General features: G+C 34.8%; 1 protein-coding gene across 1 annotated transcript; it reads left to right on the forward strand.

Moving 5' to 3' along the window:
* Window positions 1-4962: 4962 nt before the first annotated feature.
* LOC134261731 (serine/threonine-protein phosphatase 6 regulatory ankyrin repeat subunit B-like) lies at window positions 4963-9803 on the forward strand. Its single transcript, XM_062744138.1, has 2 exons — window positions 4963-7210; window positions 7321-9803. Exons 1-2 carry the CDS (start codon window positions 4963-4965, stop codon window positions 9801-9803), a joined length of 4731 nt encoding a protein of 1576 aa, XP_062600122.1.
* Window positions 9804-14694: the final 4891 nt, after the last annotated feature.

Consider the following 14694-nt stretch of genomic DNA (forward strand, 5'->3'; position numbering starts at 1 on the left):
TATCTTCTAGACGAAATTAAGAAACTACAGCAAGATATCCTTCCAAATGTTAAGGGTACGTACAAATCTTTATACATGATCATAGATTTAACAAAGAAAAAGTAATAAGTTTATGGGTTTTCTGTTGTTTTAGATGTTTGATAATTTGAATCCAAAAATATAAGACATCTAAGATTTTAGGTATAAATCTGTTAGCATTTACAATTTTAATATTAAATATCTAAGCATTTTGTTAATGACACCTTGCATGGTCTATTTGCAAACTGTAGTTAATAAATAATAAAAAGAAAACTAAAATAAAACGTTTTTTTTTTCAGATGAAATTAAGAAACTACAACATGTCATTCCTCCAAATGTTAAGGGTATGTACAAATCTACAAAACATGTATGATTGTGAAATTTACTATGAACAAATTATTAGATTTGTCTTTAGGTATTCTGTTTCAAATATTTGATAAATTGATTCATGAAAAATATTCACATAAAATGTTTATATCTAGCACTTTGATATCTGTCTCCCATTTCAACAACAGCTGGGCTCTGCTGGTCAAAACCTAAAAATATTAATCTTTTAAACATTAAATGAATTCAGTTATATGAAAGTAAGCAAAGTGAGAGATCCGTGTCAATTACGTTTTAGACTTGAAATTCCAGCTGCATAGGGATAAGTTGGTCATAATAAGAGGAATTCAAGTTTAATCAACCCAGATGGAAGCAAGTATGGCCTTCCATGAATGTAATATTATGTCTACGGCGGATGTTTACTCCTCCATGCCACCTGATCCCAGCACTGATGTTTTGGAGCTCCGTGTTTGCTATGCTCCTTTTTGTATTATTATTATGGACTTTTGATCTTGAAAATTAATCGTTATATCCATATCTTTTATTTGAATTAACAATAGATACTTAAATACATATATCGACTCAATTCACCCCTTCAACATGACACAAGAGGCTCATGGGCCTAATGGTCACCTGAGCATCATGCAACAACTTTACAATGATAGAATTTGGTTCATGTTTTAAACTAGACATGAAGGCATTCACAATTTTGAAAGAGGCACCATTCCTTATCATAACTTAGCCTGTTCAGTTTGGTTACTAAATACTCATAGACGGAGTAGGGGAACAAAATAATTCATTTCGACTAATCAGTAATATTCAGCAATAATCAGTATAGTGCCATTACCACAAACACCGTACCCATGGTCCACACATTCACAATTTTGGAAAAGGCATTCTTGCTTATCATAAATCTTTGAATAATACCAAGGAGAAGACTTCAATCACTTTATTCATTTTCAGTATATAGTAGAGCCACCCCCTCCCCCTATAGTACCCCTGACGACCCAGGGGCATTGAAATTCACAATTCAGGAAGAATGGCCCTTGCTCATTAAAGCTATATAAGTAGTTCATCTGCTTTAATACCCAGCAGCAGAGAAGATTTTTCAAATAATTTCTGCATTTTCTCTATATAACCAATAGAGCCCCGCCCTAACAACAGAACCCCTGACCCTGGGGTAATAAAATTCACAAAGGCATTCTTCTTCATCATGACTATATATGTATTTAGTTAGTTTATTTAATACTCAGGAGCAGAAAAGAAAATTTTCATAGAATTAATGTATTTTCACTATATAATCAATAGAGCCCTCCGTAACACCAGAACCTCTAACCCAGGGGCCATAAAAATCACAATTTTGGAAGAGGCATTCTTGCTCATCATAACTATATACTTAGTAAATTCGTTGAATACCCAGCAGCAGAGAATAAGATTTTGAAACAATTTCTGCATTTTCTCAATATAATCAATAGAGCCCTGCCCTAACACCAGAACCCTATGACACCGGAGTCATAAAATTCACAATTTTGGAAGAAGCATTTTTGTTCATCATAACGATAATATCTGCATTTTCTCTATATAATCAATAGAGCCCCGCAGTAACATGAGAACCCCTGACCCTTGGGCCATAAAATTCGCAATTTTGGAATAAGCATTCTTGCTCATCATAACTATGTCCTTAGTTAGTTTATTTAATACACAGGAGCAGAGAAGAAGATTTTAAAATAAATAATGTATTTTCACTATATAATTAATAGAGCCCCACCCTAACACCAGATCCTCTGACTCTGGGGACATAAAATTCACAATTTTGGTAGAGGCACTCTTGCTCATCATAATATGTCCTTAGTTAGTTTATTTAATACCCAGGAACAGAGAAGATTTTAAAAGAAATAATGCATTTTCATTATATAAACAATAGAGACCCATCCTAGCACTAGAATCCCTGACCCTGGGGATATGAATTTCACAATTTTGGTAGAGGACTTAATGGACATTACATTCATACTAACAGTTTGACTGCTTGATGTCCAGGAGCAAAGAAGAAATTTTTAAAGATTGCACTAATTTAGTGGTTTTTCTCCCACCCCTTAGGCCCCAGGGGGGCAGGGTCCATGAAATTCACAATTTTTGTTTCCCTCTACCCATACATGCTTTGTGTAAAATTTGATGGAAATTGGTTAAGTGGTTGCAGAGAAGAAGCTGAAAATGTTCAAATGTTAACATACAACGACGGACGAAAACGGATAACAATAGGTCACCTGAGTTTACTCAGGTGACCTAATAAAATACACCACAGAATCTGATAAATCTGACACATCTGTTTTATATTAATTTGTTTAAATATTAGCCTTCTTGAAAATTCGTACACTGGATTATCTTGGCCTTAATTGTACTTGTGTCGGAATGATATTGAAACAACTGAACAAAGCTTTCTTATCAAAATTTAAATTGGGAAATGGATTACTGCAGTATCTAGATGGAACATGACTATTTTTATATGCAATCAATTTCATGTAATTAGCTCAACATTATTAAAAATCGAGCATAGGGGCTTTTAAAATACGTTATTACTCACTTAGAGGTTAAGAAAACAAACAGTGGTCAATCTTATATATGCATTTCACAAAAAACCATGAATTTAGAATAAGAGTTAAAAAAAATTGTATTTAAAAATTGTAAATGAAATGAATTTGAAACTAGTAAGATATAATGATACATTTTTAATGCCGGGTACCTCAACCACAAAACATTACCTCCAAAGAGCTTCTTTCCAACTACATAAAAATGTTACATAAAATACAACAGTCATACATAATAAACAAGAAACAATTTAAAAAATACATCACATTACTAAAATATCACTATTACAACATGACACTTTACAATGACATAGTATTATATAAGACCAACAAATGAATAATATAACTTGAGCATTATATTGCAAATTTTGAGAACAACTCTCTCTCTCTCTCTCTCTCTCTCTCTCTCTCTCTCTCTCTCTCAAAATATTTTTTTCAATATCTAAAATATACTAGTATCTGTGTATTTCCAATAATGGGTGTATGTACTTGCAATTTGTGTAAAAGTACAAAATTTTAAAATTCCCAAATGACCATGAATGTACATTGACCTTTTCGTCTTCCTGTTTGCTTTTAATTCACTGGAATCATTTAAGTTTGCTATAATACGAGGGCTATTCGTTAAATAGTGAGACTTCTTCAATAAAGTAAGAAATAACGTATGATTCTTCTCTATTTTATTTACATCCCTTCAAAATAATCACCCTTTACTTCAACATATATTTGAAGTCGTTTTATTCAGCTTTGGAACGCGCCTCTATACTCCGAAAAAGGTATACTCTTCAGACTCTGATACACAGCTGAACCCAATGCAGAACGAGAATGAAAACGCCTTCCAGATAGCATTTTTTTCAATTTAGGGAATAAGAAAAAGTCACATGGGGATAAATCTGGTGAATAAGGGGGTGATCAAGTTGCTGAATTCCATTTTCCAACAAGAAATCTTGCGTGTACTTTGCAGTGTGTGCTGGGGCATTATCATGCAAAAGCTTGATCCCCCTCATTCCCGACCTTGGCCTTCTGTTTTTGTAGTGTTTTTGTACCTCAGACAGTATCTTTTTCACGTAAACAACTTTAGTTACACTTTTGCCCTTTTTAATTGGAATCTGAGCGACAATCCCGTTAGAATCGAAAAAGATTTCATATAAAACCTTCCTTGCTGTTTTGCCGCGTTTAGCAATGGTAGGTCGTTTACTTTGTTTAAGGAGCCATATTTTGTTTCCGAGCTTTCTCTCAGGTTCATAAAAATGTAGCCAAGTTTCATCCCCCGTGACAATTTCACACACGTCTTTTATCACACACACCATAAATTTTCAAAAGTTTTCGTGAAATTTGCAATCGCTTTCTTTTTTGTTCGTCATTTAAAATGTGTGGAATCCACCTTGCAGATACTTTCCTGACTCCTAAATGTAGTTTTAAAATTTTAAAAATGCTACCCGATGAAATGTTCAGTTTCTTGGCAATCTGGTTCATAGTAACTCTGCCGTCTCTGTCGATGATATTTTTCACTGCTGCAACTGATTTCTCATTGATAATTGATCTTGGCCTTCCTAACTGTTTGATATTTTCAACTGAATCCCTACAAAGTTTGAAATGCTTTATCCATCAATAAACACTTTTGATAGACACAACAGAGTTTCCATAAAATGACACGAGTTCTTTGAAAATTTCTTTTCCCTTGATTTTCATTAGAAAAACGATATTTGATATACGACTTGATGTTCAAAATATCCTTTCGGGACTTTCCTTCTGTCTTCATGTTAGCAGTGTCCACAGGGTGTGCCCGAAAAAGATGCTCTCTTCGAAAATTGCTTTATAAATAGGTTGTGACTACGTTTCAGATCAGAAGTATGGAAGAGAATAAACATTTTAAAGGAGGTTCCATTTCTATTAAGTGTAAAATTTAAAAGGAATATATGTAGTGTCACTATTTAATGAATAGCCCTCGTATATTTTAGATCTTCATGAAATACTATTGATACAATGGAGAGAAGAAGATGAGGTTTACAGTGAAACTCACACTTTCCAGATAATGATGAACAAAGTTCGGACACAACCTTATATGACATTTGTTGGAGTCCCGGGGTCCGGAAAGTCAGCAACGATTCATCACATAGCCCTGATTCTAGAGAAGGAAGGTTACGAGGCTGTGCCAATTATAGACATCAGTGAGATTTACCGTTATTGTGACCCTCATAATCCCCAGGTTTTTGTCATCGATGATGTGGTAGGTGTGTTCGGTCTGCAAACACAAAAGTTAGAGACTTTAGTTGACTATGAAAAAATTATTTCAGATCCGTCCAGACATACAAAGGTACTGATGTCATGCAGGGAAGCAGTGTTAAATGAATGTTACGAATCCTTTTTCAAAAATGAGGAAAACGTAATCAAAATGTGTAGTCCAGAAAATTCATTGAATGATGAAGACAAAAAAGCCATTTTTCAGAGGCACGGCTTGGATAAAGATTTATTGTCCCCTACATTACTGAGAGAAGCATCGGCGATGTTTCCTCTATTATGTAAACTCATATCAAAAGAGGCGAGTTTTAGGAACAACATTGAAAGGTTCTTAACTTGTCCAACTGCATGCATTTTAAAGGAGTTTGACAAAATGCGGGAACGGAATAGATTACATTATGCTACATTAGTCTTATGCCTGTTAAATAACAATAAATTATCAAAGGAAATATTAAACGACACAGAAAATAAGGCCTTCTACGAAATGAAATCAAAAGCATTAGAAAGTTGTGAAGTTGAGAGTTACACGGATCCATTTAAATTTGTTAAAGCATTGGCAGCTATGGAGGGGACATACACAAAACTCTATGGTACTGAGTATACCTTCATTCATGACTCCATGTTTGAAATCATTGCTCATCATTTTGGTTCTCAATTCCTAGATCTCATTTTACAATTTATGAGTAGTAGTTACATTGCTAACTATGTAAAGCTTCAAAAATATGAAATGCTTAAATTAGAGAGTGAACTAAAGCAAGCAAGTGAAAAAGTTGCAATCAAAAGTGAGGTTAAAAATGAAAAAAACATTGCTTGTGAAAGTTCACAAAAAGGAGAGAAAGAGGCTTTAAGTGCTGAAAACTGTGATAGAATGGAGTCATTTGATCTCTGTATAAGGATAGGTGAGGATCAGTACTCTTTGTTAGCAGAGCGTTTGTACAAAGATATAGAAAATATGGAGCTGTATGATGTTTTTATGAATAATGCTTTGAAACATCCTAAGGTATGTCAGGCTTTTATTGAGGTGTTAAAGACCAAGTCTTACTCAGAGTTAAAGTCTTTGTTTCTGTCAGAACAGAAAGACGTGTCTAAGGTGGTGAGTAAAGGAGAGCGTGTGACAGAGGAGAGTGAGGAGAGGGATAAGAGGAGCAGAGAGAGGCACAGACAGGAGGTGTTGGTGAATGGTATAGGAATAACATACAGTGTGAGGGTTATTAGTTGGGTAGTTTACTACGGACACAGTCAGATTATGCAATATATTTTAGAGCAAACTGATTTGCACAAAGAAACGCAGTCTGAATTTTTTTGGAATTTTTTTCATCTGGATTTCACTCAAACAACAAAACAAGATAAAAAGAATATTGCAGCAAATTATCAAATAGAAAATCCATGGTCATTCAGAGACCCGGACATTAATGGATCCATATCTGAACACAAACGTTTACTTTTGCTGAGTTGTTACAATGGAGATTTAGAAACTGTGAAAATATTTACTAGATATTTCAAAAGAGAAACAATTTATATGACTTATCCAAATTTAGACATTAAATATGTATTAGGAAACAAAACACTTTCAGCCGCTTGTGAGGAGGGACATCCGAGTGTAGTGAAGGAGCTGTTAGAGGCAAGGGCTGATGTTAATAAAAAAGATATGTATGATACACCTCTGACAGCTGCGTGTAGGGGTGGACATCTGGGTGTAGTGAAGGAGCTGTTAGCGGCAGGGGTTGATGCCAATCAAAATGATAAGTATGATACACCTCTGACAATTGCTTGCGAGGGTGGACATCTGAGTGTTGTGAAGGAGTTGCTCGGGGCAAGGGCTACTGTCAACCCATATGGTGTTTATAAATTACCGCTGATAGTAGCTTGTGATGGTGGATTTATAAATATAGTGAAGGAGTTGTTAGAGGCAGGGGCTGATGTAAACGCACAGAGTTTCTATGATACACCACTGAGAGCCGCTGCTGAGGGTGGATATATAAGTATAGTGAAGAAATTGCTCGGGGCAGGGGCTAATGTAAATCAACAAGATTACGATGGGTTGTGTAGCCACTAAACGGTGCATGTAGGGGAGGACATCTTGATATAGTAAAAGAGCTGATATTGGCAGGGGCTGATGTTAATCCAGAAATTAAATTTGATACACCATTGACAGCTGCATGTAAGGGTGGACATCTGAATATAGTAAGAGAGCTGGTAGAGGCAGGTGTTGATGTCAATCTACTAGCTGATGATTGTACGCCACTTACGGCTGCATGTAAGGGTGGACATCTTAATATAGTAAGAGAGCTGGTAGAGGCAGGTGTTGATGTCAATCTACTAGATGAGGATTGTACACCACTGACGGCTGCATGTAAGGGTGGACATCTTAATATAGTGAGAGAGCTGCTAGTGGCAGGGGCTGATGTTAACCTAGAAGGTAAGTCTGATACACCATTGACAACTGAATGCAAGGGTGGGCATCTAAATATAGTAAGGGAGTTGCTAGAGGCAAAGGCTGATGTTAATCTACAAGTTGTGTATCATACACCACTTACAGCTGCATGTAAGGGTGGACATACAGACTTAGTGAAGGAACTCTTAGAGGCAGGTGCTGATGTCAATCCACGCGGTAAAATAGATTCACCTTTAACAGTTGCAGTTAAAGTTGAAAATATGATTATATTTAAGAAGCTGCTTAGTGTAGGGGCCGATGTTAATCCACAAGACAAATTTTATACACCTTTGATAGCAGCATGTGAAGGAAAGCATGAGAGTTTTGTGAAGGAGTTGTTAGATGCAGGGGCTGATGTTAATCTACAAAGTATAAAAGAAACACCACTTATAACAGCCTGTTATGGTGGGCATTTGAAAATTGTGATGGAGTTGTTAAAGGCAGGAGCTAATGTTAATCTACAAATTAAATCTTATACAGCACTGATAGCGGCATTTTGGGGTGAACATGAAGACGTAGTGAAAGAGCTTCTAAAAGCTGGGGCTAATGTCAATTTTCAGGGTAAATATTACAAACCAATGATAATGTATTCAGGAAGACTCATATGTTCATCCCCTAAATCTTATTCAACTCTGACATTAGCATGTAAATATGGATATTTGAGAGAAGTTAAAACTCTGCTTAAGGCAGGAGCTGAAGTTAATCCTCGGGATGAATATTTCACACCACTAATAGCAGCAATTTGGAAAGGAGATATGAGTATTATGAAGGAATTGCTAAGTGCAGGAGCTGATGTCAACCTACAAGGAGAGTGTGAAACACCAATGATAGAAGCTTGTAGAACGGGACATATGAATATTGTGAAAGAGCTGCTGAAGAAAGGGACTGATGTCAATCTACAAGGAAAGTATGATACACCACTGATATCCGCATGTACATGCGGATATACAAGTATTGTGATTGAGCTGCTGAAGGCAGGCGCTGATGTAAATCTAGGAAAGCATAATACACCGCTGATAGCAGCATGTAATAGGGGGTATATAAGCATTGTGATAGAGCTGCTAAAGGCAGGGGCTGATGTCAACCTTCAAAGACAGTATGAAACACCACTGGCGAATGCAATAAAATGTAAACATTCAAATATTGTGACAGAGCTGATAAAGGCAGGGGCTGATGTTAATCTACAAGGATTGTGTGATACACCCCTGACAAAAGCAATAAAATATGAATGTTCAAGTATTGTGACAGAGCTGATTAAGGCAGGGGCTAATGTTAATATACAAGAGAAGTATAAGTATAATACACCGCTGATACTCGCATGTTCTAGCGGGCAAATAACTATTGTGATAGAGCTGATAAAGGCAGGGGCTGATATAAATGCACAAGGAGGCCATTTTACACCACTGACTGCCGCATGTAAGAATGGGTATATGGATATAGCCAAAATCTTGCTAGACGCAGGAAGTGATGTTAATAAGCAGGATAAGGAAGGAAATACCCCTCTCTACACTGCTTTTAGCATTAGTAAGGCTTTCAAACCTGTTATACTACGAATGTTTGACATCTATTGTGCAGACTCAACTATCAATAATAAAGAGGATATATCAACGGTATATATTGCATTAATTAAAAATGAAAATGGTTCTGTTAAACAATTATTAAGTACAGAGAATGAAAGTCAGTCAAATAAACTGAAGTTACATTTGTTCGACTGTTTGGTAAATATTAGACACAGTGACGTGATGACTGATAGTAAGGATGATGTGGTGGCGACTCGGAAACGATTGTGGCGTATGGAGAGAGGGGGAGATTTGTATGAGGCAATCATAAAAAGTGATTGTAGTGGTTTAAAGCATCTTTTATGTGTGGGTCTGGATGTCAATCAGTGGATACAGCTGTATAATGATTATAATGATGAGTATGATAAGAAACCTTTGTTGTTTACACTGATTGATGAGAGTTATCGTGACAACAGTTTAGTAGTTAAGGTTCAGATTCTCCTGGAGGCGGAGGTGGATGTCAATGTCAGTGTGAGGTACAGGAAGTATGATTCTGTGTCAGACAGAGAGGGTGTGTCTGTTCTAGAGAGGACACGACGACTGCTGAGTGCGTGCAGTAAGAAACAGTGGCTAAGAGATGAAGTGTTTAAGTACACAAGAGTAATCAAGGAGGTGAAGAAACATGTAAGACGATACTCTGTGTAGAAAATTTACAGAACTCTTAATTAATATGAGCGTACATATTAAGATAATCCTACTGTAAAACATTGAAAGGTAATTTTTGATAGGGTTCAAATGTTTTATCAATACTATTATATGAAGTATAGAATGAACAAAAGTCTTAATTACTATGAATGTAGATATTACAATTCCCCTATTGTAAAACACTGAAGGGTAATTTTTTAGGGTTTGAATGTTTTATTTAATACTCCATAGTATAGAATGAGCATTACCGTGTCTCAATGGAAAGACTGAAATTGGGCTAAAGAAAGGACATGGAGATAACAAACAGCACTAAATAATTTGTAAGGTGGATTCATGTTATTTGATATAGCTGGTAAACATCAATGCATATTTCTCATCCAAGCTATTTACACTCATTTTAATAATTTGAAATACATGTATTTGACTATTTAGACTGTGAATGAGAGATTTGTATCATTGTATTTCAATGTATATAAATGTTTACAAAACTAATGTAGTTTGTATATTGTTCAATGTACATGTATGCATTGTTTCACAAATTAAGGGATTTTTAATCAATATTTTTTATCAATATTGAACAAATTGTGCAATTTTACTTGCCACTGTAAATTATTTTCTTGTCAATTGTTTTCTATTATTAATAATCCCAATCGATATCTTTATTTACGAAAACTGATATGGTCCATGCAAGATCTCTTGATATTTGTGTCATCTTTTCCAATTTCTATCATCTAACAAATCATTTAATTAAGGTCTTCCGTTTCCAACGGAAGACCTTCTACTGATTCTGTTGGTCAAGATTCTTATTCTTTTTTTTTCTTCTGCTTCCTAGACCGCAACTTTGAGGCCTCATATCTCACTCATTGCTCAACGGATTTCGCTCAAATTTTCAGAGGTTATTATACAATTATGGACTCTTTTGGTGTTGAATATGGTTTGTTATTAATCAGAAAAATATCCATATTGACCGAGGCGAATATATTTTTCTGGTAATAACAAACCATATTCAACACCAAAAGAGTCCATGATTGTTTTATTATATAGTCGGGATTTGTATAGATAAGACATTGAAGGCTGTAGGACGACACCATTTTCATTTCGATCTTCCATTGTTGAAAATAAAAAAATCTCCAGATTACTGTTTGTAACCTGTTTGTTTTCCTTTCCGAGTTTGGCTATGTGTAAGACGTCCAGATGTTAAAAAATAATCCTGAAAAAGGTTTGAATAACGCAGCACAGTTAAGGTTACAAAAAGGAGGCGGAGCCTAACTTGTACGGGAAAATTGACTATGACATCATACACAATATACGTCATACAACATCTCTTAAAAATACCACAAAATGAGTTTATTTGCTAATTTCACTAGTAAGAAATCATCAAACGACATAAAAACTTACTACAGCGTGTCGTTTTGTCGTTAGTTAAATCCCACATAACAAGTTATAAACAAGTCACTGATCGCAATACACTTGTCAATATGACGTCATTTTTTACAACGTGACGTAGTTTGTATGCAGTGAGAGACAGATTCAGCAATATTTTCTCAACAAAATATGTATTCTCTAATTAAATAAAACACTATTTACAGATATTATATGGGACAATAACTTGAATTTAATGTCTTCTTTACTATTTTATTAATATATTTTCTGTGCATTACGTATTTAATTGACACTGCCATATAATTGTATGCAAGTACCTCGGAGGGTAATGTGGGAGGTCTTAATAAATCGATCTAGTGCAAGGGCATACACTCTATGGATCAAAGTAAGCTTTTACATTTCAACTACAGAACTATTAAGGTATCTGGAAAGTGCTGCGATCCTGATGAAATCTTAAAAATAATTTTATATTATCAATATTTCATGCCGCTGACCAGCAAAAAATATAACGTTCGGTCATACAAGTATAATTTTAACAATGAAATTGCAGAATTTAGACAGGATCGCAGCACTTTTTAGAAACTACAATGCGTGTTGAAAATATTTATGTACTAAACTTGGAAATTTAATTTAGTTATGCCCTTGCACTAGTGACATTTATATGTAACATCAGTACTTCAAGTCAATGTGCTTAAATCGCGTGACTGCTGCATCACGTGACTAGTCTAAATATAAAATATAATCGTCTTCGATATGAAGCTATTAATCATAATTACAATTATCCGATATAAATAATGTACTAAAAATAATCGCCATCCCGATTACGAATACATTTTTAAATACAAAATTTAGTCGATATTTCCATTGCGCACCTTAACTGTATTGCGAACCGTTTTCCTGCTCAGTTACGTAGCTCGCTGCGGCCGTTGCAACCATTGTTTACAACGTTGTTTGATATTTTGATTGTGACGTCACAATGCCGTTGCACGCGAATTGACCCTCCGGTGAATACGGCCTAAAATCCGGTGAATGTGTGTTATGAACTGTTTGCGTTTGTATAGATTATATAGGGACTATAAATAGACTATATAATAAAGACGTTTATGAACTCTACCAGAATGCTGACTAAAATTTTAAAAAGTCACTTCCGGTTTTGAGTTATTTCCCTTTAAACGAAAATTTATAGGCTTTCGTTTCCGGATAAAGGCTCAGAGACCACAAAAGCTGAAGCAGACTTTTTACTGATTTTATGTAACAGAAGGATTGAAGTTGTGCACATCGGTTTTTGTTTTTCGATTTCTGTATTAAAAATGGCGCTATATAGGGGTCAAAAATTAGAACGCCTAAAAGAACGAAAATTCACACATATTTCCCTTTTTAACTTGAAAACTAAAAATATTTTGTTAAGACATAATGAACAAAAGTTGTGCTCAATTGCAAGGGCTTTCATATAATGATATTCAAAAGGGGCTGGCCCCTATAATTAGGGCTCTATGGAACTTGAAAGTTTTTGCTTTATAACTCAAAAACGGTAAATATTTCGATCTAGATCTTACGAACAAAATTGTTCTTGAACACCTTTTTGTTCTGATGAAAATGCTGTTTTGTTCGATTATGCCGGGAATATTGCGTAAGGAGGCAAGGTAAACAGGTAGTGTTTTTCCGATTACATTCTCCTTACAATTATATAACACGCCTCCCTCGATAGCGCGGGGCAAAGTCGGTCACTGGGAATCAATCTGCGGGTAATCTAGCGACCCACAGTTATACACAAATAAAAACACAGAATGGTTAAATTCATTAAATTCATTCTTTAATGCATAAAATTGTATCTTAATACTATCTTTGTCCTATGAAAATATTATTTTGTTTGAGTCTAACGTATTATAGGAAAGAAAGCTAAACAGTTCTCATCTTGCTATTGAAGGAAAACTCTGTAGTCTTTATGCGCAGAATTGAAGTAAACTTGCCGTAAGTAATAAATATTTTACAATGCTGTATCATATCTCTTTTATTTAATTAGGTTCTAAACGTGTTCTTTGGTTCCCGTTCAGAGTATTCAATGGCATCATTTTCCTTTTATTAATCAAGATCTTTCCAAGAGAAAGAGTTTTAGAAAAAAGCACGAGTATCTTTTCTTCGTTAAAATATGAACACAAACAATATGAACGAAAACCATACACGCCCGGATCTCATAAAAAGAACTTTCAAAGAGTCCAATAATACAAATATTATTTACTGCGCGATTCTTTCATCTAGAACCCAGATTTTTAGCGTGTGTACCATTGCGTAATCTTACGATTACACGTGTCCAAGAAAATCTAAAGCGACACACCGCGGCGAACCATTGACCCCGTAGTCATAGACAAAATAATTGGTGTATTAAAACTATTTTACAATTAATGGAAAATTATTATTGTCGGATATTTGAGATTAATATGTTGGCTTATCTTTGTTTTAAATTTGATTGCGATACATGTTTATCTAAAACAGCTATCTAGGGTTTGTGTGTGTTTACAATTACGCGACCAATCATTCCTTCCATCGCTTGTTGACATTTATTTGCACAGCGTGGTCGAATGTTAAATCTAATTTCACAAACTTACGGAAAACATTATTTTCTGTAAGTAAATCGAATCTTTCAAGAATATTTTAAAATATCTTAGGTTAGACTTTAGAACAAAACGCTGGGGTATTTATTTTATATGTACATTAATCAATCTTCCAATTTTTATAGTTCGTTAGTTCAATGTGTAATTTTACTTTTCATTTTGACGATTCATAGTGTAAGGATTGGCGATCTGCGGTTACTTAACTTCAACCAATATTGATTTAAATGCACAAGCTTAATTTGTGCTTTTAACTGTTTAACACACAAATAATCTGTTTTCAACACAAATTTTCCCAAACACATTTTATTTTATTGGCTATTTCAGTTTTAAATTTTTAAGGAAAATCTTCCGAATCATAAGGATCTAATTAGAATTATGCTCAATGAAATGGACTAAACATCGATAAGTATCTCCGCACCTGTAAACTTCATAAGTGATTTCTGTGCTTGCACAATGATGCAAGATTTTAAAGCTATGAATTTAATTTGTGAAATAATTTATTCAAAACCTGTAAATGATTAGTAAAGTGTGCTTACCTTTTAATTTTGTTCCGTGATTTTAAAAATATCAGTAGCAGGTTATACAATGAGCATGTAAGTAGTAATAAACCCGCATCATATGTACGGAATCGAAAATTCTACCACGATAATTCAAAACATGAAAGGAAGCCGCCGGACATTATTCTCCAATAGATCACGAACGTCATCAAATAATTATCAGATCAGAAACATGTATCAAATTAAAAAAACTTTAAATGCATGTTTGGCTGTAGAATGAAATACTTGTTTAGACAGCATCGATATGTCGTCTTTAAAAGAAATAAACATTGTAAATTTCATAAAGTTGCTGATGAAGACGGTTTTTATAGCTAAGCGGGGCTATTCCACAGACCTCCC

The sequence above is a fragment of the Saccostrea cucullata genome, unplaced genomic scaffold, assembly GCF_032062105.1.
Source record: "Saccostrea cucullata isolate Sc308-1 unplaced genomic scaffold, CSIRO_AGI_Scuc_v1 ctg11670, whole genome shotgun sequence".
Lineage (NCBI taxonomy): Eukaryota > Metazoa > Mollusca > Bivalvia > Ostreida > Ostreidae > Saccostrea > Saccostrea cuccullata.

Coding starts and splice junctions, on each gene's coding strand:
- LOC134261731 (XM_062744138.1), top strand. CDS start 4,963: ATGAACAAAGTTCGGACACAACCTTATATGACATTTGTTGGAGTCCCG. Junction 7,211..7,320: donor ACAAGATTACGATGGGTTGT/GTAGCCACTAAA, acceptor CACCATTGACAG/CTGCATGTAAGGGTGGACAT.